General features: G+C 45.3%; 2 protein-coding genes across 2 annotated transcripts in view; one reads left to right on the top strand and one right to left on the bottom strand.

Moving 5' to 3' along the window:
* Positions 1-2,081, top strand: part of LOC118703632 (microsomal triglyceride transfer protein) — a 47,814-nt gene extending 45,733 nt beyond the window's left edge. Inside the window, exon 18 of the mRNA XM_036410751.2 lies at positions 796-2,081. Within this exon, the coding sequence (XP_036266644.1) occupies positions 796-973 (178 nt within the window). The 3' untranslated portion in view covers positions 974-2,081. The remainder of the gene's footprint in view (positions 1-795) is intronic.
* Positions 2,082-7,106: 5,025 nt separating this feature from the next.
* On the bottom strand, positions 7,107-25,270 carry CUNH4orf54 (chromosome unknown C4orf54 homolog). The gene is made up of 2 exons (XM_045570488.1): positions 19,495-25,270; positions 7,107-10,979 (listed from the first exon to the last, which is right to left on the bottom strand). The coding sequence occupies exon 1, from the start codon at positions 25,022-25,024 to the stop codon at positions 19,532-19,534; it is 5,493 nt and encodes a 1,830-aa protein (XP_045426444.1). The 5' UTR covers positions 25,025-25,270; the 3' UTR covers positions 7,107-10,979; positions 19,495-19,531.
* Between the last annotated feature and the right edge of the window lie 1,284 nt (positions 25,271-26,554).

Here is a 26,554-nt window from a genome sequence, read left to right as displayed (position 1 = left end):
AGGTGATACTCTGAGTGGTAGAGGCTTCCTTGACACACTGTTAACCATGAAAGCAATTTGTCTGCTTAAAACAGCAGCCATATCTTCCTCTTCTTCTTTGAAAAGTAAGCCAGAGTTGAGCACCTTCTTTATATTCTTGACATTTCATGATCCATATAAATATGCATAAATGATATAAGTATAATTATGAGTTATATTTTTACAGAATAGAATGGATTATAGTCAGAATATTAAACTGTTGCTCGTTTATACTAACGTATATATAGAATAAACCTCCATTAGTGCATTTTTAAAAATCACCCCCTTCCAATGGTCACAATGCAGTAACCACCAATCCAGGCACCGGACTACCTCGTTTGGTTCCACATTTCCCTTTGGCTACGGCTTTGGGAATGCTTCCCTGGCAGCATTCTCATCTTAAATCCAGTTACACTTGCTCCTTCCTCACAGGGGGACTGAGCCCAAAGTGGGGCTCCTAGGATGAGGAAAGGGGGGCCTAGCAAGGCTTGCAAAGCTTAACAAAGCACTGAGAGGAATGTAGTCCTCCATTCCAGGAGAATGTCTAGCAGACTCTTATATTCCAAGCATGTGAAGTGTATCTGTTTGTGTGAAAAGAAAGGGGAAGAAAAACAACACCCCATTCACGGGAACGGAAGCCTGTCGTCCTTGGTACTCACATCCTTTCTCAAATCGCTTCGACACAGAAGCTTCAAGGGCACACTCAGCGCGTGGCTCTGGCAGTCATGAGGTGACTTTACTAAGTGTGTGATTTTGCTATTTGTTGTTGTTCTGCAGGCAATTTGAGACCAAGTATGAAAGGCTGTCCACAGGCAAAGGATACGTCTTGCGGAAAAGAAAAGAAATGATGGTGGCAGGATCTGAATTCCCTCTCCACCAAGAGAATGCTAATATGTGCAAGGTGGTGTTTCCCCCTCAGCCGGAGAGTGCTTCCACCGGTGGGGGTTGGTTTTGAAACTGAAGGGCGATGTCCCACTTGAATTCATCTCCCCAGGAGGGAAACCATGTGACATGCCTAAGTGCTTGCTCTCTGAGAGCACAGTGTTTACATATTTAGCTGTATTTAAGATTTTTGTAAAAAGTTATGAAAAAACCCCAGATGACCAAATTTGGGCCTGTTCAGAACACTAACTGTGTCAATTTTTTTGAGCCAAAATAATGTGATACTTTTAGCAAATTCTATTTGATATAGTGAGAATTATCCTTCCCTATAAAGAAACTATTGTTTATTTAAAAAATACATACACACACTCAAAACCCAATTTTGTTTCAATAATTTTCAGTGTGTATATAGCCTTCTATAGAATCTTAAACATGTATTGTTTCTACCAAACATATTCATGCAAGGGAAAAAAACACACAACAGACCTTTTTTTCGTGGGAGGTGTGAGGAGGGAGGAGGGAACAAGACTTTTTAAATACTTCCTCAGCCAAATTCATGAATTGATATTTACTAGTATCTCTTCTGTTGTTAGTTTTATTGAGCATTGAGAGAGAAGGCATACAACATTCACATACCATCTCATCTTTCTGCTGACCGCATAGTCAGTCCTCTGCATTCCGCCCTACAAAAACGTTGGACTTCACACATAAGATTTAGAGATATTAATTTCAGAAACTCCATTTGATTTTTGTGTGTGCTGTGTCTCTTGGAGACCATAATGTGGTGCGCTGTCCTTTATAAGGGACTTGATGTAGTCATCATTTTCTCTTTTGTTCAGCTGTTTGATCGTGAAAGTTCTAGTGACTACAATCTGTACACAAGCTAGAGTTGGCTGAGAGAATTTAGTGCTGATGGATTTGGACTTCTAAAATATGAATTCAAGGAAAGATTTTTATCTGTTCAAATTAAAAGAGACATGCTAAACATTTTTAAATATTTATTCATGAAAAGTGTGTTTATAGTAACAAACCCAAAACTCATAACAGATGTTCATTTGTTTATTAAATATACACAAACACACACACACACACACACACATGCACACACAGAAGTTTATTTAGCCTATCATTGGCTGTACATTTAAAATGATGTGTGATGAAATAAATATGTGGAAATCCTATTGAATTCTTTTTGTCTTCCGTTACTTTAAACACCATCTCTCTCTGCTCTTGCCAATTTCTGCGCCCAGACATACACACAAGTTGCCTTTGCAACCCTATAGAACAGGCCAGAGATTCCAAAAGGAGGTCAGAGCTCTCTGGGAAAATGGGCCACTGAAAATCATAGCAGCAAGAACCGGGTAAGGACCTGTGGAGCTGAAAACAAGCTTTAAGCCCAGTTTTCATAAAGCCCTGGACCAGCACCCTTACTGTTAAGTTACTAAGAGGAAAGAAAGAAATTGAAACCTTAAGAGGACATGATATGTTGTTGGTGGTGACATTGGCTTTGGAAGATGCATCCATAGCAAAGCAGTTTACTCTCTCTTCAGGGACCACTGCTCTTACACTCCTTTCAAGGGAAAAAAAAAATAAAAAATAAAGACTAGATTAACTTTCAGAAAAAGAAGGAAGGCAATATTTCTTAAGCAAGATCTTTTAAAAAAAAGTTTGCAAACACCCTGAAATAAGCATTTATAGTGTCCACTAAAAAAAAAAAAAAAAAAATCATTGAAGAAAATGAGGATCAAAAAGGGTCTATCTCACTATCTCATTGTGGACCAGTATGCTAACATGATGGGTCAAGACTGGAGTTCTCTACTCAGGAGCAGCGGCCTTCTGATTTCCTCCAAAAACTTATGGTTGCCAGTGCCCTGTGGTCCACAGCAATCGTTCTCAAATTGTGTCCATGAGGACCACCTGAGTGCTTCTTAAAACAGAACACTGAAGCTCTTTTCCATTTTGGATTCAACTGGCCTGAGTCGGGCCGAGCATTTCCCAGGTGAAGTCTTCCAGGTGAAGCCCAGGCTGTTAGTATGGGGACCACAACGTTGAGAGTCTTACCCCAGAGTAAAAGGAAGACACTTAAAATCATAAGAAGATCATTGGTGTGATTTTGTAAACCCATATACACTCTTTCTTTGTGTGTATGCGGATTGTTCATACTTTCTGCAGGAAAATATGTATTCCAGCAAACCAATAAGAGTCTCCCATTCCTCCACCTTCAGGGTAATTTTAAACAAAGTGCTAAAATATGAAGTTTCTAAATAGTGTGTTTGCATGTTTTGGGGTGTGTGGCAGAGTTGGGATATGGGAGGTAGAGAGATATCTCAAAATCTCATGTCAAAAGTTTTATGAATACTTATATTCTTTTATTTCAGTAATTCTATTTAGAAGTCTTTATCAAAAAGAAATATTCAGAGATGCCTGGGAAGATTTGTGCTCAAAGGTGTTTGTTGCAGCATTATTTTCATAGCCCAAAATTATAAAAACAAAATATTTTAAAATATGAGATTGATTAAACACATTATGATACATCAATATGAGGAAATAAGATACAGCTGATAAAAATCATCCCTCTAAGAATATTGGAAAGAGGTTGTTTTATAATTTTATAAAGTCCACAAAACATAATTATAAGCATTTATTTAAAAAAAAATTTACTGATTACATATATGTCCTTATTCCCCCATTACTCCCTCTCATCCCCCCCCCCCACCACTCATGCCCTCACCCCCCTGTTGTCTGTGTCCATTGGTTAGGCTTACAAGTTTTTTGATTGATCTCTCTCTCTTACCCCCTAAGCATTAATTTTTAAGGTAATTTGTATAGCAGGTCCCTCTGAATAATTAAGAAATTGCCCTACTTTTCACTTTTTAGAATATTTTATCGTTCTCTAAATTTCCTTCAAAGAAAATGCAAATAAATTTGAGGATCTTCAAGCAACCTATATCACAGTGAATTTGAATTTTTCAGAGGTAGAAATGCTATAGTGAATATATCATAGTAGTTAATATTTTTGAAATGCTAGTTACAGGCCAAGGGTAATATTATCTTATGATTCTCACATAATCTATAGAATATAATGTTATTCTGCAATACTATATCTAGTGTGTAAATACATATGAACGTAATACACACCTGTTCTTACTCTATCCAGTAGTCCTGAAAGTGTAGAAGCTTTCAGAATACACTTCACACAAGGGATTATCTGTTTCTCAGGTTGTAATTTCAAGGGGCAGAAAGAAATATCAGTTTTTGCTATGTCTTTGATGATTCTTTTCACAATACTTCTGTTGGGATAAACCTCTTATCAACGGGCTTTGGTCATGCTACTTCTAGCTACATTCCTCCCTTGTCATCTTCAATAGCTCTCTTGCCCCTAAACTAAACAGCTTCTTCACTTTCATTCTCTTGCTTTCACTCTGGCCTTCTGAGTTCTCTTCACACTTAGCCCTTTTGCTCCCTGCCCATTCCATGCTGGGTCATTGGCATGGATCTCTTCTTTGTGGCCATTAGCTAGTTTCCTCTTTCAATCACCGTGTTTGACAAGGCTTAGACTAGCTAGCTTCATCAGCATATCAGGCATTCTCACCATATTAAAGGCTTCCTGAAATATTGACCTCTTCATGAATCAGAGCACCTGGCTTATAGTAGGCTTTTTTATTATTCCTAAAGAACATTAACATCCTCCAAACTGGGAATATAACAGTGACTTCTACCCTATGAAACTCCAACATATGTCTAACACACATAAAAGCATACCCATCACACCTTCGACACACTACTCTCATTCTTTAGATTTTTTCCCCTAGAATCTTTGACTGAGCTTACAGTAATCTGAGAATGGACTTTAAATTTCCTCTTTTAAAATTAACTATTTAAAAACAGCCCTTAATGAGGATGATAGTTTTAAAATATGTCCCCAAATTATTTGACACTCTTCCCATTGAGAGATAGAATCTGTGTTCCTGCCCATTGAATCGCCATTCTGTGATTGCTTGTCAAATAGGTGATAGTGATACTGTGTTACTTTCTGAGCTAGGCCTTAAGACACTGGCAGCATCCAGTTCTTATCTCTTGGGATACACATTGTTGGCACTCACCCACCATGTTTGGAGGAAGCCCAAGGGAGGTCCAGCTGAAGAGGAGCTGAGGCCCCTAGCTGGCATTGGCTCTCTGGTCATGGGAATGAGCCATCATGGAAGTAAATTCTGAAATCCCTGTTGAGTTCTTGTGTGAAGTAGAATCGAACCTTCCATGCCCAGCTATGTCCAAATTGCATATTAATGAGCTAAACACTTTTTTTGTGGCTTTTAAGGTGGATTGTTCCTCAGCAGTACACAACTAGAACAGTGGCTATGCATGGTTCATGAATATGAGGTCTTCTGGATGTAGTGCAGTGAATCTGCATTAGCAGGGATTCAATAGATGGCTAAACTACCCTATATAAGAAATAAGAAATAAGAGGATTCTGAGCCAGCACACCAAGAAACAGAGGAAGCAAAGGATGAAGAGAGGGAGAGGGATGGTGGCTGAAGCACAAATAAACTCAACAACCAGTGAAAATTTTCTAGTGCCAGAGATGGCACAGGGGTATTTGAGGACAGGTATGTAAGTAGTTCATGTTTAAAGTGTCTACTAATGTAGTTGGCTGCCATATGATGGAGCACATACAAATGTTAGCCCATGTACCCTTAAGCCTTCAGCAAAATCATGCCACACATGGAATGCTCAGGATTGAATGGGCATTCTGCAGTGAAGACTGCTAAGGTAATGCAATGCAGAGTAAAACTGTGCACGCTTGAGGCAAGAAGGATAATGAAAAATGAGAATTCACTGGAAACAAGAGCTGGAAGCCAGAGTTGACTTAGAAAAATATGAGGCCTGAGACTGCCCTCAATTTGCTTTCTTGCCTGATCAACCTCAACCCTGAACATATATAAGGAATCCTGGTTGTCCCTCTTTGTGAAATGTGGGTTCAAGTCTTTTGGGGACTTCAATCATAAGGTTTATTATAGTGACTTCAGTTAACAGTGGTTGATTTAAGGGATGTGTTACAACATTGATCTTGTGCAGTAGGTCTCCAAAATGTGTGCCTCTTCTATTCAGGCTTTGAAGGGGATAACTACAATTACTTTCCTGGGCCTCAGTGTGGGCCCTCAAGGACATCACACTAGGTGTGGTGCCAGTGGAGCATCACATACCTCGTGAGGTGCTCCTCACAGTGCTCCTTAATGATGCAAGCAGCTAGATTCCTTGGGTTGGCTGGGTGACATGCTATGGGTTCAGGGAAGGTCCATCCTAGACTTCAGAACTCTAGAACGGCAAGATAATGAACTTGCTTCATCTTAAGCTGCTGAGTGTGTAGTTACAATAACAATAGAAAATGAATACAACCTGGATATGAACCATCAAAGTGTTTTAGTTAAATGAAGGATTTCAGTTGGAAGACAGAAGGAAATGAAAATGTCCAAAGTTTATGTCTGAGTTAAAATAAAGACAGACAATGCATGTTTTCTTTGCAGTTACTTTTACTGGAAAAAAACAACAACAACAAAACATTTTTCCTCAAGAGTCACAATAAAAGACCATTACACAAGATTGCACAATCATCTACCAATGCTGGCAATTAAGGTCAGCAGGCTAGTCTCACAGAGTCCTTGTCTAAGTAGTTTTCTCCATATGCAATACACCGAGAATGTCGTTCTCAGAGCTGTCCGGCTGGATTTGCAGTCCCACTGGCCAAGTTCAGTGCACTCTCTAACAGAGTTGCATCAGACCTAAGGTAGGAACTCTTCCACAAAGATTTCTATCTTGAAAGCAGTCCATAGTCTTTCCATTTACCACTGGCTTTTCTCATGGCCAGGGGTATAATTCAGCATTATCCAATGTCTTTCTTCATTCATCACACAATTTACTCTTCTCTTTTTAAGACATAACTTCCTCAGTCTTCACATCCTTTTCAACCACCACTGTCTTTACTGTACAATAATATTCTTTAAATGTAAATATAGAAATCTTCATCTTCAAGGGGGGCGGGGGGTAGGAGGAGGGAGAGAAGGACTGCCCATTAGAAAATAGATACAAGGACGATAGGTGATTTCAAAGAACTCTGCCATTAACACTAGGTTGTAAAAAGCAATTATGAAACTTAAAAAAGAAATCAAATTATAAGTGTTGTGTGTGTTTTATTCTGCACCATTGTGAATTAAAGAATTAAATGGGAATACATTTAATAATATGCTCTAGTTGCAACCTGGAACGAGAATATTAACAGCTTACAAATGCTGCTGTGAAGTTCAGTTTTCTTCTGACACATGGGCCACACAAACAAGTCCAATTTTCAGAATCCTCCCCTGGGCCTTGTAATCACATGTGCCATAGATTACCATGCTTTCCCCCCAGAGTCCGCAATTCTGATTAGATTCAAGTTCAAAGTACAGTTTAGCAAATGCTAATGTTTTATTAATGATTTTATGCACCTGTAAGGTCTACTGAGGACCCAGAAGTTAGTTAAGAATGTAGAAATAGTCTCTTGAAAATATATATCATAACTATATGTATATCTCCTTAGAAATTCTGTAAGAGGCTAACATATTGTATGAATTTGATTTTTCTAAAACAAACCTACACATAATTTATCATTTTCCCCCTCAACAGTACTGATAAAGTACAGGGCACCTTTTTCTTTCAAGTATTTGGGTAAAATAGCATACCCTGAGAATTTGGGGTACAAACCTACACCTTGTAAACTGTAGAATGAAACTCCTCAAGCACCACATAGGAAAATGTATACTATGATAGTTTTTAAACACAGAGAATATCATTGAATATGTTTTCTCTTGCATACACACACACACATATATGTGTGTATATGTATATATATGTATCATGAGTATAGTAATCTACTTAGTAATTAATACTGTCTTGCAGTCCAAAGTATCCAAAGTATTTCAGTTAACATGAGCATTCAATTTGCAGCAAACACATGGAGTAAGAAAATAATTTAAACACATTAAATCTCCTTAAGAGGCTAAGATAAAGTCAAATCTGAAATTAAAGGACAATTTATATTACTAGGCATTTCCTAGTGATCTAAGGATGAATTTGAAATGTGTTTTTAACAATTGAAAATTATTATAGTGATGTCAAGATGCAATTAGTTTTAACTTATTTACTCAATGATATAGAAAGAGCCATATACACAGACATATATAGACATACAGACAGCTTATATGTCTGCATATCTGGGCTTTATTTAACCCTGAAGGCAGTTTCAGTGAGTGATTTTAAGAAAAAACATTCTGGTGAATTTAATTTTCATACTGGTTACAAATGTGTTCAGTTTTCCAAAAACAAATCAAACAGAGTATATTTCAACCTGACAATTTAACCATAAGAAAGAAAGAAAAAAAAGAGGAAATGGGTCAACATTTCTACCCACAATGCACTGTGGTTCCTTTGAAAAACTGAGTCATATTTGTAACCCTGAGAGAAAATGACAAAAGCCAGACTTTGCAAATCTAATTTGATTTGAGCTCAAGGCACTATTTAGAAAATGCCACATGCTTCACAAATAGTTTTGTGTATTGAAACATAAACTGAAGGGATGGTGTTAGGGTGACAGTTTTATGGGTTGGAAGGTTTATAGACTCTTTTTCTACTTAACTTTGGTTGAAAAGGAAGGGCACCACCACTTCACTCAAACATCAATGTGACCTCAAGAATAGATAAAACAATGACAATGAGGATTTAGACTTATCTCAGGTCTTCTAAAATGTTCCTCACTGTCATTTGAGGTAGTAAATGGCTAGCAGCTTTGTATGGTTTAAGGAAATATAGAACCACAAAATTATCAATAGTGTCATATTCATAGAATATTATTTTAAAGTTACATTCTTAACCACTTACACATTTACTATATCCTTGATAGCTCCTCAGAGGACGTGGCCTCTGATAGAACCAACAATTGAGAAGTTCTCCTTTCTTTCCTAGTGTCTGTCCTAGTTTACCTCAATGTGAGACTTTAAGGCTCTGATCTGCTGGTGATAAATCATGATAAGTAGCGTATGGGGCCCCAGACCCTTGGTAGATAGAACTTGACATATTCTAGGAAAGAGGAGTCTCTCATTTTTGAGAGCGGGCAAGCAGTTGACTACTCAACATGACTGCTGGTTTTTCCTCAAAGTCACACATAGTTTTAAAACAATCTTATCCATTCCAGTACTACTCATCCAAAGCGACCTCATACCAAGACAATCTCCACTGAAAATGAGGAAGGGCTGACCCTGTAACTAGTTCCCAATGGTGAAAAATTCATTCAGTTCTGGAGTGCATCTGCTGGTGCACCTGGGTAAGACCTCTGTGACGAATAATACTTCCCTAATATGGCACAAGGACATTTTTTCCATATTCAGAGGCAGCTTCATATTTCATGTTTCATGTCTCATGGAGGCTATCATTGCATTCTATAGCTCATCAACCCAATGATTGATTGAATTGTGAACAGAGCCAATTATTTCTCCCTCAAACCTTTCCTTTTATCCAACATATTTTCTAGAAAAAAAAAATATCCCTGTAAGGGAGTCCTTGAAAGTGAAACTGAGTTGTTTTTTTTAAATGTTTGAGATAGGAAGCATAACTATAAAATAATGAGATTACATAAATCATACAAAAATCAGTCTCACCACTTTTTACCCATACCTTCAGTCATGAATAGCATAAACTCCTATGGCTTCAAGAATCATTTTTAAGCAGAAACCAAATATTGATGACTACTAAAATCAAAATAAGGCTTTTAAAAAATTACCAGAATGCTTTATCTTCGAACAAATCAATAAAGAAGCGGAGATTCATTAAATTAGAAAGCCTGGGAAAACCTTCAAGGTACTCTTTTAAACAGTAAAAAATATTCCAATGTAACATTTGTCGAATATATATTTGACACACTTATTATTCCCGACAAGGTAAATATTTATCTGGTCTATCAACTCTTCAAGACTCACTGTGAACACTCATTAAAATGATCTTCAGAAGTTGGGTTACAACTGAGGCAGTATTGAATGTTGATGGGAGATTCTGTGATATGGACTCTGGTCATCTCTTACAACCACAATGAATAAGTGATGTAACCCTAGGTCACTGCTCTTGGTGTGGCTGGAGAGATCTGGAGCCACTGAGTAGGAGCTTACATTCTGCTCTGTCACCCCAAACCAGTCACTCTGCGGACTCCAAATAATCCGTGAGAGCCAGGAGTATGCAACTGTGGAGGGAATCATTGAAGAAGACAAAAAAAAAAAAATGCTATATGCTCATAACAAAGTTTGGGTTACTAGAAGGAAATAGATATTTTATATTTTCCTGAGACTAAGAACTTAATTTTAAATATAATCACTGGCTCTTCAGTATTTTAAGCCATTCTATTTTAAGACAAAAAAACAGTGTCATGACATTGTACAAATTGGAAAATTTAAACAAAGCACAAAAGTTAAAACCACTATTTTGCACAATCACACCTGAAATCATGCTAAACCCGATAAAAGAGCATGTAGATTATAACCAAGAGAATGACTAGGCTTGGCTGGCATATGATTCAAAGTGAGGACCCATCATATATAAAATCCAAGCATGTGCTTCAATTCTACCAGCTAGTCCTGATGTATTCCAAGAACCTATAAGGTGATTTGGGTTCCAAGTTATTGATTTACTGGCTTGGTTTACAATAGAACAAATCCCATTCTGCTATATGGTTTGATGGAACTATGAAAATAGTTAAGGGATATTTTGTCTAGCCAAATGGAGGAAAAGATAAATGAAAACCTTATGTCCTGTATTAAGTATTAAAAAAAATCATTTTTACAGGGGGAAAATGCAACCATTCAATCAGCCTAGTAAAACTCAAATAGCACAAACTTTCTAAACAGGGTTGTTAAGGAAAATATAGAAACTTACACACTTGGTTCATAAGAAGCAAAAACTAAGAATAACACATGTAGAGGAAGTTTTTCAGATGAACTCTTAGTGCTGTTACAATGCAACCTTCAGATTAAAGAAGAATAGTCCATCTTGCTGTCTTGCTCCTATAAACAAGCATAGATAAGAAGAGATGGTTATTCTAAAAGTAAAATTCACTTTTAAAGAAGCAAAAAAGTCAAAATGCATTTTATATAACTATTTTTCTGATTTCAATATTAATTATGATGAAGTTAGCATTTCAAAATATGTTTGGCAAATGTGTTTCTTTTTTCATTTTTTATTGATTTTTCACAGATATGAAGAGAGAGGGATAGAGAGTTAGAAACATTGATGGGAGAGAATCATCAATCAGCTGCCTCTTGCACATCCCCTCCTGGGGATGTGCTTGCAACCGAAGTACACTCTATCCACTGAGCCAAACCGATTTGGGCATGGCAAATGTGTTTCTGAACTTACTAGACAGTATACTGATTTTAGGAAAATGCCCAAAGATGAACTTCTCTCTGAAAATTATATTAATTCCAATGAATTATACAAAAATGATTTTAGAATGAAATGTTCTGTTTCATTGAAATCATTCATAGCAGCGATAAAACAGTGTAATAGATATGTTCTTAAAATATTATTCAGAAATTGGATTTACTATGAGTTAGTAATCTAGTTAAAAAAGTTTTTGTGAATGAATGATTACTACCTAAATTACGTGGAATTTCATCTAGTACATTTTGTTTATACTGGTTAGAACCTATACCTTAGAATGGAGTTAAATCCATCTATAATAATAAAAGCATAATATGCTAATTAGACCATACATCCTTCCAGATGACCTTCTGGACAAAGCCAGGGCTGCAAAGGAAGCCTGGGTCCCGGGTGCCAAAGGGGAACCAGTGCTGGCAGCAGGGGGAAGGAAGGCCTATCTTTCATGAATTTTGTGCACCAGGCCTCTAGTATAAGATAAGTAACTGACATGTTCAAAAGTTTACTAAAAATTAGCCCTTTCTCTTTTTTTCTTTTTTATATATTTTATTGATTTTTTACAGAGAGGAAGGGAGAAAGATAGTTACAAACATCGATCAGCTGCCTCCTGCACACCGCCTACTAGGGATGTGCTCGCAACCAAGGTACCTGCCCTTGACCAGAATCGAACCCAGGACCCGTCAGTCCGCAGGCCAACCCTCTATCCACTGAGCCAAACCGGTTTCGGCTAGCCCTTTCTCTTGATCTTTCTCTATAGTATATCTACTAGAACTTTGCCTAAAGAACTTTTTTTTTAACATTTGAAAGCTGATATTGAATATAATATTATACAGACAGAAATAGAGTGGCATACAGGTAATATTTGTGAGGAATTAAGAAGGTCTATCATGTGAAAAGTAACCTCCAAAAAGTATCATATAACAGTTAGCTAATCAATTATATGGCGTCACAGCAGTCAGCAAGAGATATTTTAATCCTGCCATCTAGAAACTGACCTGCTAAATATGTTCTTAAAAAAATAAGTCTATAAGAATGATTGTGATTTCATATGTATAAATAGTTCATGTTTTTTAAATTTTTATTTGTTTGTATTTTACATTAAGGAATGACCTTCAAGATGAAAGGGACCTTTGCGAGTTTGGAGACTTTTCATTTGCTAAATTCAAGTTTTGCTACCTGTTGACATAAAAAATAGCAACAGGAAAAAGGAAATATAATTACACCAGGAAAAGAAGAAAATAGATGACCACAAAGAATCATCTGTATGCAAATCAAAGTGGGCAGGGGAGGGGGACTTCAGAGTGTTGAGAAATGAAGGGAAAATCTGTTTATACAATCGACCGAGACATTTTCAGGGATCCATCACCAGACACTGCTTTTTCACCTACCTGCCGTATTGTTTCTGCTCATTCAAGAGGAATTTTATTAAAAATCTTGAAAGTAATAAAGTCACTCCAGTTCTTATTAAGGATAAAATAATAAAATTGCCAGTTTAACTGATGATTTAGAGGCTTGGGAAGAATTCAGTGACGATGAGAGGGTGACTCTGCTGCGTCACCGAGACAGTTTGGCCTGTGACTGTAGGGCCAGAGCACATGACAGAGTTCAGAGGGGATGCAGGGTCAGAGTCTCCCTTGCTCCACACAGGCTTGTGCCCAGACGGAGAGGAAAATCACCGCCATGCAGCTGACAGTGTCAGCCCAGCGTTGTATAACATGCTGGAAAGCTTCGGGGATACTAGAATACCTTGGCCCACAGCCAACTGACCTGTCCCAAGAGATCAGCCAGCTCCGACTGCAGAGGTATGGACATTGCCTCCAGTTTGGCGAAATAGAAAACAGCCCCGGATCCGTCTCCTCATGCTGCTCTGGGGGTCTACAAGAATGAGGCCTGATTTTTCTGCTCTGGTGAGGGCCCCTGAGAGATGAGGAGCTTTTAAAGCATTGTGAAGTTATAGTCTCCAAGGCAGATGGAACTCTTACTACATATTGTGAACTATTGGATATGTCCTTTGTAACTGTCTTATAAAGTCCATCATCACAACATTCCTGAGAGGTATTCCCTTTACAGAGTTGAGAAAACTGAACCTCAGAGAGAGCAAATGTCCAGAGCAGTAAGAGTACTAGAATTTGGCTCAGAGCTGCCGGACCTCAAAGGTGCACACACTTGGGCTTTAGTCAAGCCACACAGCTCCCCTCCAACGAAAATGCATGAACCTGCTGGCCTCCAGGGGACATCCCACACCCTTCCCTCCCCACATACACACAGAATTGCCCCACCAAGGAGAGCCACAGCCCTTAGAAATGCTGACACTGGCTCAGACCCCTCTGTGGGCATACAATGTCCTAATAACTAAAGACAGCTGATTTTTTTTTTTTTTTTTTTTTTTTTTTTTAGTCAAAAGAATAATACACATGAAGGTTTCATATATGCCAAACCAGTGGTTGGCAAAATGCAGCTCGTGAGCCACATGTTTGCTGCTGTGTTGACTAATGAGTTTGCCGACCACTGTGCTAGGCAATAATAGATTCAAGGTCAATTTCTGATCGTATTCGTTTCTCTTTTTCCCATATGATGAAAGAGGGACAGTTCACAATGAAGAACAGAGCGGGAGGGCAGAGAGTAAGAGACCGGCAGACAAGTGCCACCTGTAAGAGCACGGCCATGAGCATGAAGGGCCTGGGCTACAAATGATATGTCCTTTTGGGACAAGTCATTTCTTCATTTGTCACATAGAGATGAAAATAGTGCCTACTTGTTTTAAGAATCAGATAGCATGGTGTTAAATCTTTGCATAATATATGGTGAATAAACATTAGCTGCTATTTTTTCATTTTTATTAATTTTATAGAGGATAGAGAAGAAAATAATAAAAACAAAATTGTTGAGAGAGGCACAAAATTAAAAGCAAAAGGAAGAAAGAGGAAAGATGCTATCCTTTGGAGAGAAGGGGAGGGGGGAAAAGGACAGAAAAGACATTAAGAAGATACTTAAATAAAACAACAGCCATATATAATAATTGGAAGAGAAAGTCACAACCAAGTCAGAGAAAAATAGAAGTAAACCAATTGATTCGGGAATGTAATTATGAAGTGAAGTGAAAATGTAATGTCGAGCTTGCAGCCACCTGGCCTCCTGCACAAGGCTGCAAAAACCCAGCTGGTGAGGGAGCTGGCAGGGAGCCCTGGCCCTTTAAGCTGTCCAGGCTGTGGTTAAAACAAACTAGAAACAAAACTGTAAGAAGGGAAGAAGCAAGGTGAGTCATTAAACTAAATCAGCTTGAAGTGAATGGGAAAGGGAAACCCACAATAAGTAATAAAAGATCCCCAATCCTGAAAAAAAAAAAATAGCAAAGAACAAAAAGTAAATTCTCAAACACAAGAGTGGCCTCGGGGAGAAAAAGAGAAGGGATTCAAGGGCGATGAGAAAGAAGCAAAGTGAATAAAAGGACTCTGGCATGGGGTCATTTGGGATTGGGGTCAAAACTCTGCCCCCAAAGGACACTGTGATTGGAGAAGGGCCACTTACCCTCTCTGAGGCCCAATTTCCTCCTGCAGTTTCTAACACAAGGATCAGGGTTTGATGATCTAAGGATCTCTATAGGACCTCCTTAGAACACTCTATAAAAATAGCTCCCCTCAGTCCAGCCCCCTTTCTCTTTCCACTTCAGTTACTGACCTGTGGAGCTCTACCCAGAGGGTAGAAATAACTCTGAGGAAAAAAGGAGAAAAGAAATACCAACAGGTAGTAGCCACCCAGGGCACAATCAGAAATGAAGAAAGTCTGTCTGCCAGATGTCAGAGGAGGGAGGGTGGGGGGAATGGATGAAAGAAGGTGAAGGGATTAGCCAAAGGACATATATAGCCCATACTATATACACAGCCCATGGACACAGGCAATAGTGTGGTGATGGCCAAAGGGAAGGGGGGCCAAGGCTGGGTTAAGCTGGGGGGGAGGGGGGAAGAAGAGAAATGGGAATATCTGTGATAGTGTCAGTAATAAAAATAAATGAAAAGATGAAGAAATAGATAAAATCTTACAGGAAAAAAAAGACATTGAAATATAACAAAATAATTGCAATATTCATGGCAAAGCAAGCATAGTGCCAATTAAAGTTTTCTTTTGTTATATTACATATTTATTTTATCTTTATGTCATAGTAAATGGTATTTAGTATCAAGCAAGTCTCAATACAATTTTTAAAACAAAAACGTGGCATCCAAGTGGATGGACAGGAGAAAGCATGTGAGTGAATATGTCAGAGAAGAAAAAATATAGCTATGTGCATCTAAAGAGAGAAAACTAAAAACAAAAATAATCTCATTGAAAAAGGCATCCAAGATCCTGTGGAGCCGGGACTTTCAAAACACAAATCTACAAACAAGAGTCTATAACAGGAAAGTCCTTACAAAAAAAGGAGAAAGTAGTGAAGTTTTGCAGCTGCGGTGCCTAGCATGCTGGTAGGTTACAAATGGGTTCCTGTTGTGACTATCTGGCCACTGGGCTACGGGATATACACAACCCCGTGCATTTCTCACAATCTGCGATGTCCTACTAAATAATAACAAAATAAAAACATTACTGATGATCTTCAGTAATGGGAAAGAACCACCTATAAAAGCAAAACTAAAGGGAAATTCATACCAAAATAGTTAGAAAGAACTAGCAGCAGCTTGTTATGCTCAAATACACTGAGTGGCCAGATTATTATGTGTTTAGAGATCATAATAATCTGGCCACTCGGTGGATATACAGGGGAGAAAGCAGAGCTCCCTGCTGCAAGGCACCACTAAAAATAGAAGATGAAATCCTTATTATTTGAGCTGGCAGGCATCTTAAAGGTTAAGACAGAACTGGAAACTGGTTTTGCAGTTCTGTGTGTCTGGTGCGTGCCTCCTGCTGGAGTATAGGCTCCTGCTGAGGGGACTGTAGCAGGTCACATGGGACCTAGAGTCACCTCGTAGTACACTGCTTCTGGTAGAGTGTAAACATGCAATTCATGTTTGTTAAGTGAATGAGGGTTTTAGCACATTTCATTCAAACGTTCATTTTAGAAATGTCCAGAATGGCAGAGAGTAGGGCCCAGGAGTCCTGGCTGCCAGTGCGGATCTCATAGCACTCCTCTGCATCCATCCTTTGCTCCATGCCTCTTACCAAGGAGCAAACACACAGAATAACCAGGAGCACAGTGAGGCCCAGGAGCTAAGTGTGTGCCACAGGCTCTGGCTCGCTCACTCTCTGGGGTCTTGAGCAAAACCATTTCTTTCTAAGCCCCAGCTTTCTGTTCTGTGAAATGTTGTGATTGGATCAAACCATTTAATTGACTTCATTGAAAGAGCCACGTAGAGCTGGAGCCTGCCGCCAGAAAAATCTCTGGAACCAGGCGGGTTTTCAAAGGAAATCCAGACCTGAGACCTGCTTCCAAGACCTCTCACAGGGACCATCCGTAAGAGCATCAGGTGATAAGTGAGTGTGTGCAATGTAATTTTTGAGACAGCTGAACATACAAGGAAAAGAGCTACACACTTGTTTATGCGTCTGATTTTTCTTTGGGGCATGGCAAAGAACGCTCAGGAAGATGAGTTTTGAAGGATTTTTTGTTAGTTATCTGAGTTTTTTGTTTATCTGTTTATAAATATATTTTTATTGATTTTAGAGAGGAAGGAAGAGAGAGAAACATCAATGATGAGAGTGAATCATTGATTGGCTGCCTCCAACATGTCCCCGACTGGGGATTGAGCCCACAACCTGGGCATGTGCCCTGACCTGAAATCGAACCATGGCCTCTTGGTTCATAGTTTGACACTCAATCACTGAGCCATGTCAGCCAGGCGGTTATCTGAGTTTTAATAATTAGATTTTTGCTTGTGCACAAAAAGCTAATCAGTTCCTCACCAGTCGTCTTAAATCGTGAAGCCAGCTTTTGATTTCTGTCTATCTTCAGGGTGGTGGACTAATATAAATGTTGTGTTTCAAAAAAAATAAACTTTCAAAATAATCACTGTTCAAATATTAAATGCTAAAAACTCTGATTTATCTTTGTGTTTGAGGGAAACAACTCCAAGCCTACCCCCTCCAGACTCAGCAGACAGGAGCAAGGCCAAAGGCAGCTGCCAAAGGGACTGCAGGCGCGTGTGCCTGCCCCTCCCCTGCCTGCCCTGTCCTCTCTTCCCCTTGTCTCTGTGCCTCCTCAGCTCACACAAAGGCCTTGCAGGATTAGCTGCTCCGAAATAGCCGTAGGTAAAGGCACCACCTGTCCAAAAGATTAAAACGCTTTATCTAGAGACTACTCTTTTCCTCCTGCAAAATGAATTCTCTGATTCTGACTCTCCTCCATATGCATGCTGAACTTTCCTTTATTTCCCACATCAGACAAAAGATGCATTATTTCTCTTTCATCTCCCTCTCCCTCTTTATTTGTGATCACAAAAACAGTAAGATCATCAAAGCAACTGGGTCATCAAAGTTTGTGTGGTTTTTTTTGTTTTGTTTTGTGTGTGTGTGTGTGTGTGTGGCAAACTCTTAAAGAGAAATATTTGAATCATCTATTTCTAGACTGTGAGTAAAATGAGGCTCGCGTTTTCACTTGCATTCTTCTAGTCTTGTAGTTCAATAAATGTAATGAACCCTTAATCTGAAGAGGGTTTTTTAACTTGCAATATGCTGTTATATCATTGGACATTCAGAGACATTTATTTTATTTTGTTATCTTTTCCAGCACCATTTATCCCCTCCATGCCCTCCTTCACCTCCACCATCCACAGCAATACATTTTGAGGAGCAGATATAACTGACACATCATGAGTGCGAGAGTTTTCAGCCCAAGAACACACATCTGGTGGGAGGAAGCTGTGACTCTAATCGAATGATCCCACTTCCTAAGTTAAGGCTCAGTGAAGCAATGCTTCTCTGTTCTTTTTCAGCTCAGAACAGAGAAATGGCTTACTTCTTTCATACACATGCATGGAAGGGTTTCTCTCCTCTCCATCTCCTTTCTTTGTTGGTATAACCTTACCAAGGAGTGAACAAGACCCAAGAAACACTGATAATGCCAACCCTTCCCAGTGTGAAGAGAGCAGGAGAACGAGGGGCGATTTGACCCCACGGTGCTGACATCTCTGTGCTCCGATCTGCAGCTTGCCACTGTCTTTCTTACGTGTGTGACCTGAAGTATCCTGATTCAGGCTCACTTTTCCTATCAAGTTTCTTGGACTGTTTACAGCAAGGATTCCTGTCTATGAATTTGGATTAACGGAGGTGTTAGGAATCTATCTTATTTCCTTTCAGGGGGGCCAGTGGAAGTTGCTTCTTTTCTGAAGGGAGCGAATGCAGATATGAAAGTGAGCGCCTTATAGGGACTGGCAGCTGAGAGTAGTGGATTCAGTCTGAGCGACTGGATCAAACATAGCAGCCCCCCCACCCCCATTCACAGAGGTCAAGTGTGCATGTGCGTGCGTGCGTGTGTGCGTACGTGCATGTGTGTGTGTGTGTGTGTGTGTAAATTTAAAGACCTTGGATTCACCTAAGAAAAAGCATTCTGACTGTCTGTAAACAGAAAAACAAGAGCTTAAAAAAAATGCAGTATCTTTGTAAAAGAAACCTCAGGAAGATGGAGAGGAAGGAGAGAAGCTTTTCTGCAGATTTTAGAGAACCCCCTAATGGGAAAATGAGGAGCAAGCCCATTAACAGTGTTCCCAGTGATCTCTCAGGGTGTTCTGCCTTCTGCCATGGGGTCTCCAGGAACAGAGGCTCACTCCGTGAAATCTGAACGGGCTTTTGTTTCTCTTTCCTGTCAACCTTCACCAAAGGCTACCCTGACAGATCCAAGGTTCACGTTTCTCCGACTCATGGTGAGAAAAGCATATGGGCCATTTGAAAGGTCAAAGGGGAAAGGCCTCAGGGACTGAGGAGTGTGGAGAGGAGGCATGGCAAAAATAATAATAACAATTATATATATATATATATATATATATATATATATATATATATATATATTTATCCTTAATCATTTGGGTGGGGTTTTGTTCTATTTTTCCAAAATGCCCATTTCTAGACAGCCTCCTCTGCTGTAAACCTGCCATTCCAGAGAAACAGGACTGATCTGGATCCCTTAAAGCTGAGTATCAAAGTCCACTCACTCACCAGCAGCGGCTCCATCCTGCTTCCTGGTGACTGCCTGTCATCTGTGCTCCACCACAAAGCTCATGGTGGTGCCGTCGAAGGAGGGGGGCGCGATGATCCTCGGCCCCAGGGGCTGGGAAGTGATGCTGATGACAGGTTTGCCGTGCAGTTGGGCGAAGCCCTTGGCCCCCACCAGCTGGGATGTGGCTGCTGGGGCCGAGGAAGAAGAGGAGGTGGGAGACTGACCAGAGGCCATGAAGTACGGGGCCTCGGTGAACTTGGCAGCTGGCTCTTTGCTGGGGCTCTCTGCGGCCATCTGGGAGAGCTCGCTTCCCCCTGGAGTGTGAGCCACTGGTGTGGGCTGCAAGGCACTGGTAGGCAACACAGTGGGCAGAAACCCGGGGTAGATCATGTAGGTGGGTCCATAGGCCCCGGGACTCAGGGCCAAGGGAGGCACCGGGAGGGACATGGGAGCCACTGCTTGCTGCTGGGAGGTCATGGGCACATCCACATACTGCCCCGTCTCGGGGTCAAAGAGTCTCCGGGTCAAGGGCTGTACTGGTGTGTCCACCAGGTAGTACTGGCCAGTTGTCACATCCAGCAGCATCTTTCGCTGGGTCTGCTGAGGCTGTGGCTGCTGGAAGGCGTCTGTGGGGACCGGAGCTGGGCCTGTAGGTGCCGGGGCAGGCATGCCAGGTGGGGAGAAGCAAAGCACCTGGGGCTGGGCCCCCTGCAGGGGGAAGGGCAGTGGCTGCTGATGGTAGATAGCGGTGGGGGGATGCCCGGGGCTCTGGGGCCCCGAGGGGGCCGCTACCGACTGCCGTGGGTTGTCAGGTTTGGTAGGCCAAGCTGGCCGGCTGGTTCCACTGACCTGGGAACCTTTGGGGCAGCTGGGGGCCTGGCTTCGAGCACTCAGAGGGGGCAAGCTGCACAGAGTGGCTGCAGAGGAGGCTGGGGGCCCCTCCCTCCTGGCCCCGGGCCCCGCTGCCGAGCTCCCTTTCAGGGGGATGGTCAGGTAATTTTCACAGTCACTATGGCTCTTTTCCAAGGTGCTGCCACTTTTCCTGGCGGCCACCTCATCCAGCGGTGCCCGGGTGGCCGGAGAGATCTTGAGGGACCGGAGCCCCTGAGCCTTGCTGCCCTTTGCTGCCGAAGGACTCTCTGGAGAAAGCCCCTGGGGGAACTTGCCAGCGACACCCCCCGTTTTCTGGATGCTGCTGGCACTCACGGTGAACACGTTCCTGCTGCTGGGGAGCGGCGGGAGGGGTTGCAGGGGCTGGGTCCTCTCCCCCTCTTTGTGCACTGGGGGGATGTAGAGGGATCGGGGCCGCTCCCTGGCCAGGTTCTCAAAGGCCGCAGCCCGGGCAGACACGCTCTCATTGGAATTCCTCCTCTGCAGACGCTCCAAGGGGGCTGCTCGCAGGACCACTCCGTCTCTGTGGCCCGCGCCCTGCTCTCCCACCTCACCAAGGCCCAGGCGTCTGGCCAGCTTGTCGGGGTCCCCCTCGGCCCCGCCACCGGCCCCTTCCCTCTCCTCACTGGCGATGAGCGACAGGACGTGGCTGTCGGCCATCGTGGGCAAGGGGTCGCTCTTGCGCTTCCACTCGTTCCTGTTGAAGCTGTACAGCTCCTCCATGGACCTCACGGCGGCCGTCAGCTTCTCCAGGGCGTTCCTCGACGGCTTGGTGCCTTTGCCTTCCTCCCTGGCCTCCTCCTCCTTGGCCTTCTCTGGGGTCTTCTGAGCAGAGGAAGCCTTGGAGATGATCTTGAGCACCGGCAGGTAGGAGCCCTGCTCCGGCTTGTTGGGGGCGATGGTGGCCACGGGCAGCCTCCCAGACGCCCTGTGCACCAAGACCGTCCCTTCTGGCGAGGAGGGGTTCAAGCCCCCGCTGCTGCCCCCGCCTCTGCCCAGGCCCTCCCTGGGCTCCCGGTCCATGCCGTCCTCCCTCTGGTTCACCACGGCCTGGCACGTAATCACCAAGGGGGACAGGGATCTGGACCCGCCAGGGGCAGCAGGAGCAGCCAGCTGCCTGGGCTTGGCCCCGCTCAGCCCCTGCTCCGGGGTCACGCTGCCCTTGTCACTGCTGTCCCCCGACCCTTTGATGAGCTTCCTGACGTCCCTCACCTGGTGGAGGGGGCCCTGGGCCTTGGACTTGTCCCTGACGTCCCTCACCTGGAACTGGGGCACCTTCTCCAGGCCGTCTCCCCGGAAGGGTTTCTGTGGGCCCCTGCTGCTGCTGTCCTCCCCTGCCTTGGGGAGGCCGGAGGAGGAGCTGCTGCCGGCCAGCTTGGGCGTGAGCAGCTTGGCGATGCTGAAGTCCGAGTCTGGCTGCTGCACGCTGCCCAGGCGGATCTTGATCTCCGGGGCCTTGGGCCCGGTCCCTGCCGTGGAGGAGGCGGCAGTGGCGGCCTGGGCAGCTGGGTACTTGGTGGCCCGCTTGCCCGGCTGCTTCTCTTTGGGGGTCTGCTGGATGTTGGGGACAAAGAGGCGGGACATGATGGTGGGCTTGCCGGCCGAGACCTCCCCGAGGTCGGCCCTCCAGTCGCCCCCCTTGGGGAGTTTCAGCTTCCCCACGGCTGGGGCCTTGTCTTCCCGCTTCTTCTCGGCTTCCTTCTCCTTCCAGGACCGGAATGCGCTGTTCTGGCTGCGGAGGAAGATGCCCTTGACCGTCTCGGAGGCGCTCTTCTTAATCTCACACACCTCCTCCGGGGGTCCAGAGCCTGCGTGGCTCTCCCGGGGGGCACTGGCTTTGAAGATTGGGGACTTGGACCCCGCCACGGACCCCTCCCCGCCCGCATCGGACACGCTGAGCACCGTGTGCTCGGAGCTGGCCTCCGAGTGGCGGGAGCTCTGCCGCTGCAGGCCTCGGTCCCGCGGCCGCTCGAGGGAGCCCTCCAGCTCCTTGCACGCGCTGCCGAGGTTCCGGTGGGATGTGTCCGTGACCTCGCCCCTCTCCATCTTGAACTCGTGCTCCCGCTGCATCTTCTTGGAGATGACGTTCTTGAGCAGACTGGAGGCAAACGTGGACTTCTTCTGGGGGCCCTCGGCGGCGCGGGGGGCAGGCTTGCCGCCCTCGGGGGTCTCCGAGCCATCATCATCGGTGTACACCGAGCCGGGGCCCTTGCCCGAGGAGCCTTTGGTGGCCCTGCAGGGCCCGGAGGCAGCAGCGGTAGAACTGGCTTTGCTCTCGCTGCGCACATTCAGGGGCTCCAGGAGGGTGACCACGCAGGACCCGCCCGTCTGGACCTGCTTCTGGAAGCACAGAGGCGTCTCCACGTGCTTGATCTCCCCCTCGACCTTGCTGACCACGAACTCCAGGGCCTTGGTCTGCGACTTCCTGGAGTGGATGTAGAGCTGGTCTGCAGCTGGCCTGGCCGCACTGCCGCTCTTCCGCAGCCCTGCGGCCACCGAGGCCGCGCTGCTCCGCAGCAGGCTCTGCTCCACCCGCGCCCCCACGCCCCCGCATTTCAGGTCCAGGAAGGTGGACCAGCGCCCGAAGCCGACCTCCGAGAGCGTGGAGGACTCCCGGGAGCTGATGTTGAGAGCCTCGAAGTAGGGGTACGCCAGGCTCCGGAAGGCGCGCGAGGTCAGGTTACCCACCTCCTTGTCCGCATCGTCCAGCTCGCTCACGGCGCTGGAGGCCCCGCTGGAGTAGTCCACCAGCTCCTTGGCCCGCACCGCCCCGCAGCGGGTCTGCAGGCGGGCCGGGACGGCGATGAACTTCTTTGCATGGTCCTGAGCCGCGGCGGCTGCGGCCGGGTCTTGCTTCAGGGGGCTGGAACGCTGTTGGGCAGCTGCGGAGACGCGGAGGCTCATGTCGCCTTCATGCTTGGCTGCATAAATCCTGTTTTGCTTTGCACGCACGTTGCTAGGCTCATTTATAGCCCGGGAAGTCGGTTTGATTGATAGGAGGATCTGGCTTGCTGCACTCCCACAGCTGCTTGCTGAGGCGGTGGCGGTGGCTGCCCCTGACACTGCCTCCTCCTCCGGGGGCTCGGGCGAGGGCTCGGGCCTGGGGGCAGTGCCAGTGCCAGGCCCGGGGGGTGGGGGCGTGGGGCCGCCGTCAGAAGGGCCGCTGCCCACTTCCGTGCTGCTGGTGTCCCGGCCGCTGCTGCTGCTGCCCGCGCTGCCGCCGGGCCCGGGAGGGTCACTGCTGCAGGGGCTGGGCGTCCGGGTGGCGTGGGTGCTGGGAGTGGTGCTGAGGTAGCAGCTGTTGTCCTCCTCCTCCTCCTCCTCCTCCTCCTCCTCCTCCTCCTCCTCCTTCTCCTCCTTCTCCTCCTCCTCCTCCTCGGTTGGGGTGCTGATGTCCCCCGGGGTCTCGTCGCTGCCGCCGAAGGAAGCGTAATCCACGAAGGAGTAGATGACGTTGTTGTCCTCGAAGTCCCAGCGGGAGGCTAGCCCCACGTCGAAGTCCATGTCCTGCTCCACCTCGCTCAGCTGGATCTCGTGGGTGGTGATGTAGTGGGCCTCCCCGGGGGCTGGGGGGCCCCTGCTCCCCTGGGACTTGGCGATGAGGTCCCTGCACTCTGGTCCAACGTCTCCCCTCGCTGCTCCTCGTCGTCCTCCTGCACCTCCACCTCCACCTTCAACTCCTCCTCCACCTCCTCCTGCCTCTCCCTCTCCCACTCCTCCCCGGGGCTGGCAGCTCCCTGCACTCTCACCGCTGTCACTCTCAAAGCCTAAAGAGGAGGACGAGGTGGCCAGCGCCCCTGTGGAGGTGCTGGCTTCATCCTGGAAAAGGCCGCCTTCTGCTTTGTCCACCGGGGAGGAGGAGGCAGGGGAGGAGGAGGAGGAGGAAGAGGAGGAGGAGGTGAGGTGGTTGCCCTCTTCAGAGCCGGAGAGCTGGGATCTGCTGAGCTCCAACCAAGCAGGCTTCCTCTGGGGGGCTGGAGCCTGGCCCTCTGGATTGCTGGGCTCGTCTTGGGCTTTCTCCTCGGGACTCCCAGAGGCTCTTGGATCCCCAGGGGCGCACTCCGGGGTCTGTTCCATGGCCCGGGGCCTCTCCCTCTGGACTCCGGCAGCAGCAGAGCACATCTCCACATAGTTCGCTTCTTGCTGGGAGGAGGCTGGCGGCTCCCGCAGCGGCTGCAGCTGCTGCTTTAGCTCCTGGCTATCTTGAGCTCCGCTCACCCCGTCATCCCCCACCTCCCTCAGTCTGGCCTGCAGATTCGGCTCAGGAGTAGCCGCTTCCATTCTGAGCCCTTGCTCAGGGAGCAGGGTCAGGAAGAGACAGTGGTGAGCGCTGGGGGGGTCCTGGGTCCCTCCCTGGCCCCGGAGGGGCCGCAGAGTTGCCCGGAGCAGGGTCCTGCGGGCCTGGACCGGCCCCAAGGCTGTAGACACCACTGCCCCTGAGGCCACCACCGCCCAGTGCTTCAGCCCCTGTGGCGGGGCCCAGGCGAGGCTGAGGGAGGTGGGAAGGCTCCTGGGTGGGGGAGCAGAGGTGGTCTGAGGCTGGGGGGCTGCTGCTCTGGCCGAGACTGTGGCCACCCTCCTGTAGCTGAGCCGTCCTGTCCAGTGGTTCGCTGGGCACCGTCGGCAGCCATCGGCCATGGAAGGGGAAGCATCTGTAGGTCGACCCCCAGGCTCCCAGAGAGGGAAGGAAAGTATGTGCTGTTTCTCGTGAAGCCTCGTCCTTTTCCTGGATGGGGAGAGAGTGGGTCACGTCACTCCGGACATATTTTTAGTGTCTATTCCCTGGTCATAGTGAAACACACTTGAGTGTACAGAGGAGGCTCTAAGATGGAAAGAGAAAGTTGGGGGAGGAGGAGGCATGTGGATTCTCAACCAAATGCCCAGTGTGTCTGTCATAACGGTGTCTGAGATGGGTGACCTCACTCTCACTCACAGCCACTTTCACTCTCCTCTGATTCAATGGATTCCCACCCACCCCCACCACCCCCACCCCTTAAATAAAATCCAAGCTCTGCATTGCATCTCATATCCATTTAAGGAGAATCTATAAGGATTTAGAAATCTCCCTTGGACATAGGGCAAGTTTCACGTTTGCCTCAGAAGCTAAGCATTTTCTTCTCGTTCGCCTCAGATCAAATGAATTCTGATAAGAAAAACTTTCATGGGAATAAAACATTCCATCCCCTTTGCCCACTCCATGAAACCTAGTCTGTTTGTTTCAACATAGGAGGAGTCCCTTCTAGAATCCTCACTGTGCTGACTTGCAATACAACAGGGCAGTTTTCAAAGAATTAAAACATAATGTTTTAAATAAACTTTCAGTTTAGTCACTAAAAAGGAGCGCATAAGGTCAAAATTGACACTACTTCAACTCCCAACAATATCCAATCAATCTCCAAAAAAAAAAAAAAAAGAAAAAAAAAAAAGGTTCCCTAAACTTCTGAAACCGTGACAAGACAATAAACCTCCAATTAACCATGGCCTGAGCCGCAGCCTCCCGATTCGGTTTCGCTGGCTGAATGCCAGGCCTGCAGGGCACTGAGTCAAGAGGCTCGAAAGAACAACGGACACACTTACCCTTCAGGAGTACAGTGCTGCCTGGAGGGGGGTTCAGAGAGGAAATGTGACCCGCTGGCATGCCCCCTGGACACGAAGCCAAAGTCCCAGTTCACTGGCTCCGAGGTACATCCATTTCCAACAGTTCAATGGCTGTGCCAGTGCATTTGCCAGGCAGCCCACGATGGGGGCTCTTTGCTGGCCATTTTCAGGAAAGAACCCTTGGGTGTTATCAGTGGAGAACCACCACTCTTAGTTTTGGTGAGATCTGGCCCTCATCACCTGGCAGGCCCAGTTCCACCACTATACATAGTCCGTGTGTCACTTATGCCGATTGAATAAAGCACTATTTTAAACATCCACATTTGTGAGGAACAAAAATAACTCCATCAGCCATTCCCTTCCAGCATGAAAGCCACCCCCGCACAGAGAAATGTTCCTTCCTCTGTGAGGCGTGGGGGTGGGTATGGAGTGGGAGCCCCTAACAACCGAAGCGTTTACCTTTCCGTACTCAAGAGGTGGACAGCACAGCCCTGCCACCACCCGCACGACGACTTGGGTCTGCCCACTTCGTTGCCATTAAAAACACTACAGAGGAAAAGACTCGACATA

This window comes from Pipistrellus kuhlii, unplaced genomic scaffold, assembly GCF_014108245.1.
Source record: "Pipistrellus kuhlii isolate mPipKuh1 unplaced genomic scaffold, mPipKuh1.p scaffold_m20_p_1, whole genome shotgun sequence".
Classification (NCBI taxonomy): Eukaryota; Metazoa; Chordata; class Mammalia; order Chiroptera; family Vespertilionidae; genus Pipistrellus; species Pipistrellus kuhlii.
Note: the sequence above shows the minus strand (reverse complement) of the source record. Positions and strands in the feature narration are given on the sequence as shown.

What these genes read in the sequence shown, in the direction of transcription:
- CUNH4orf54 (XM_045570488.1), bottom strand. Translation starts at nt 25,024, where the DNA reads ATGGCCGATGGCTGCCGACGGTGCCCAGCGAACCACTGGACAGGACGG.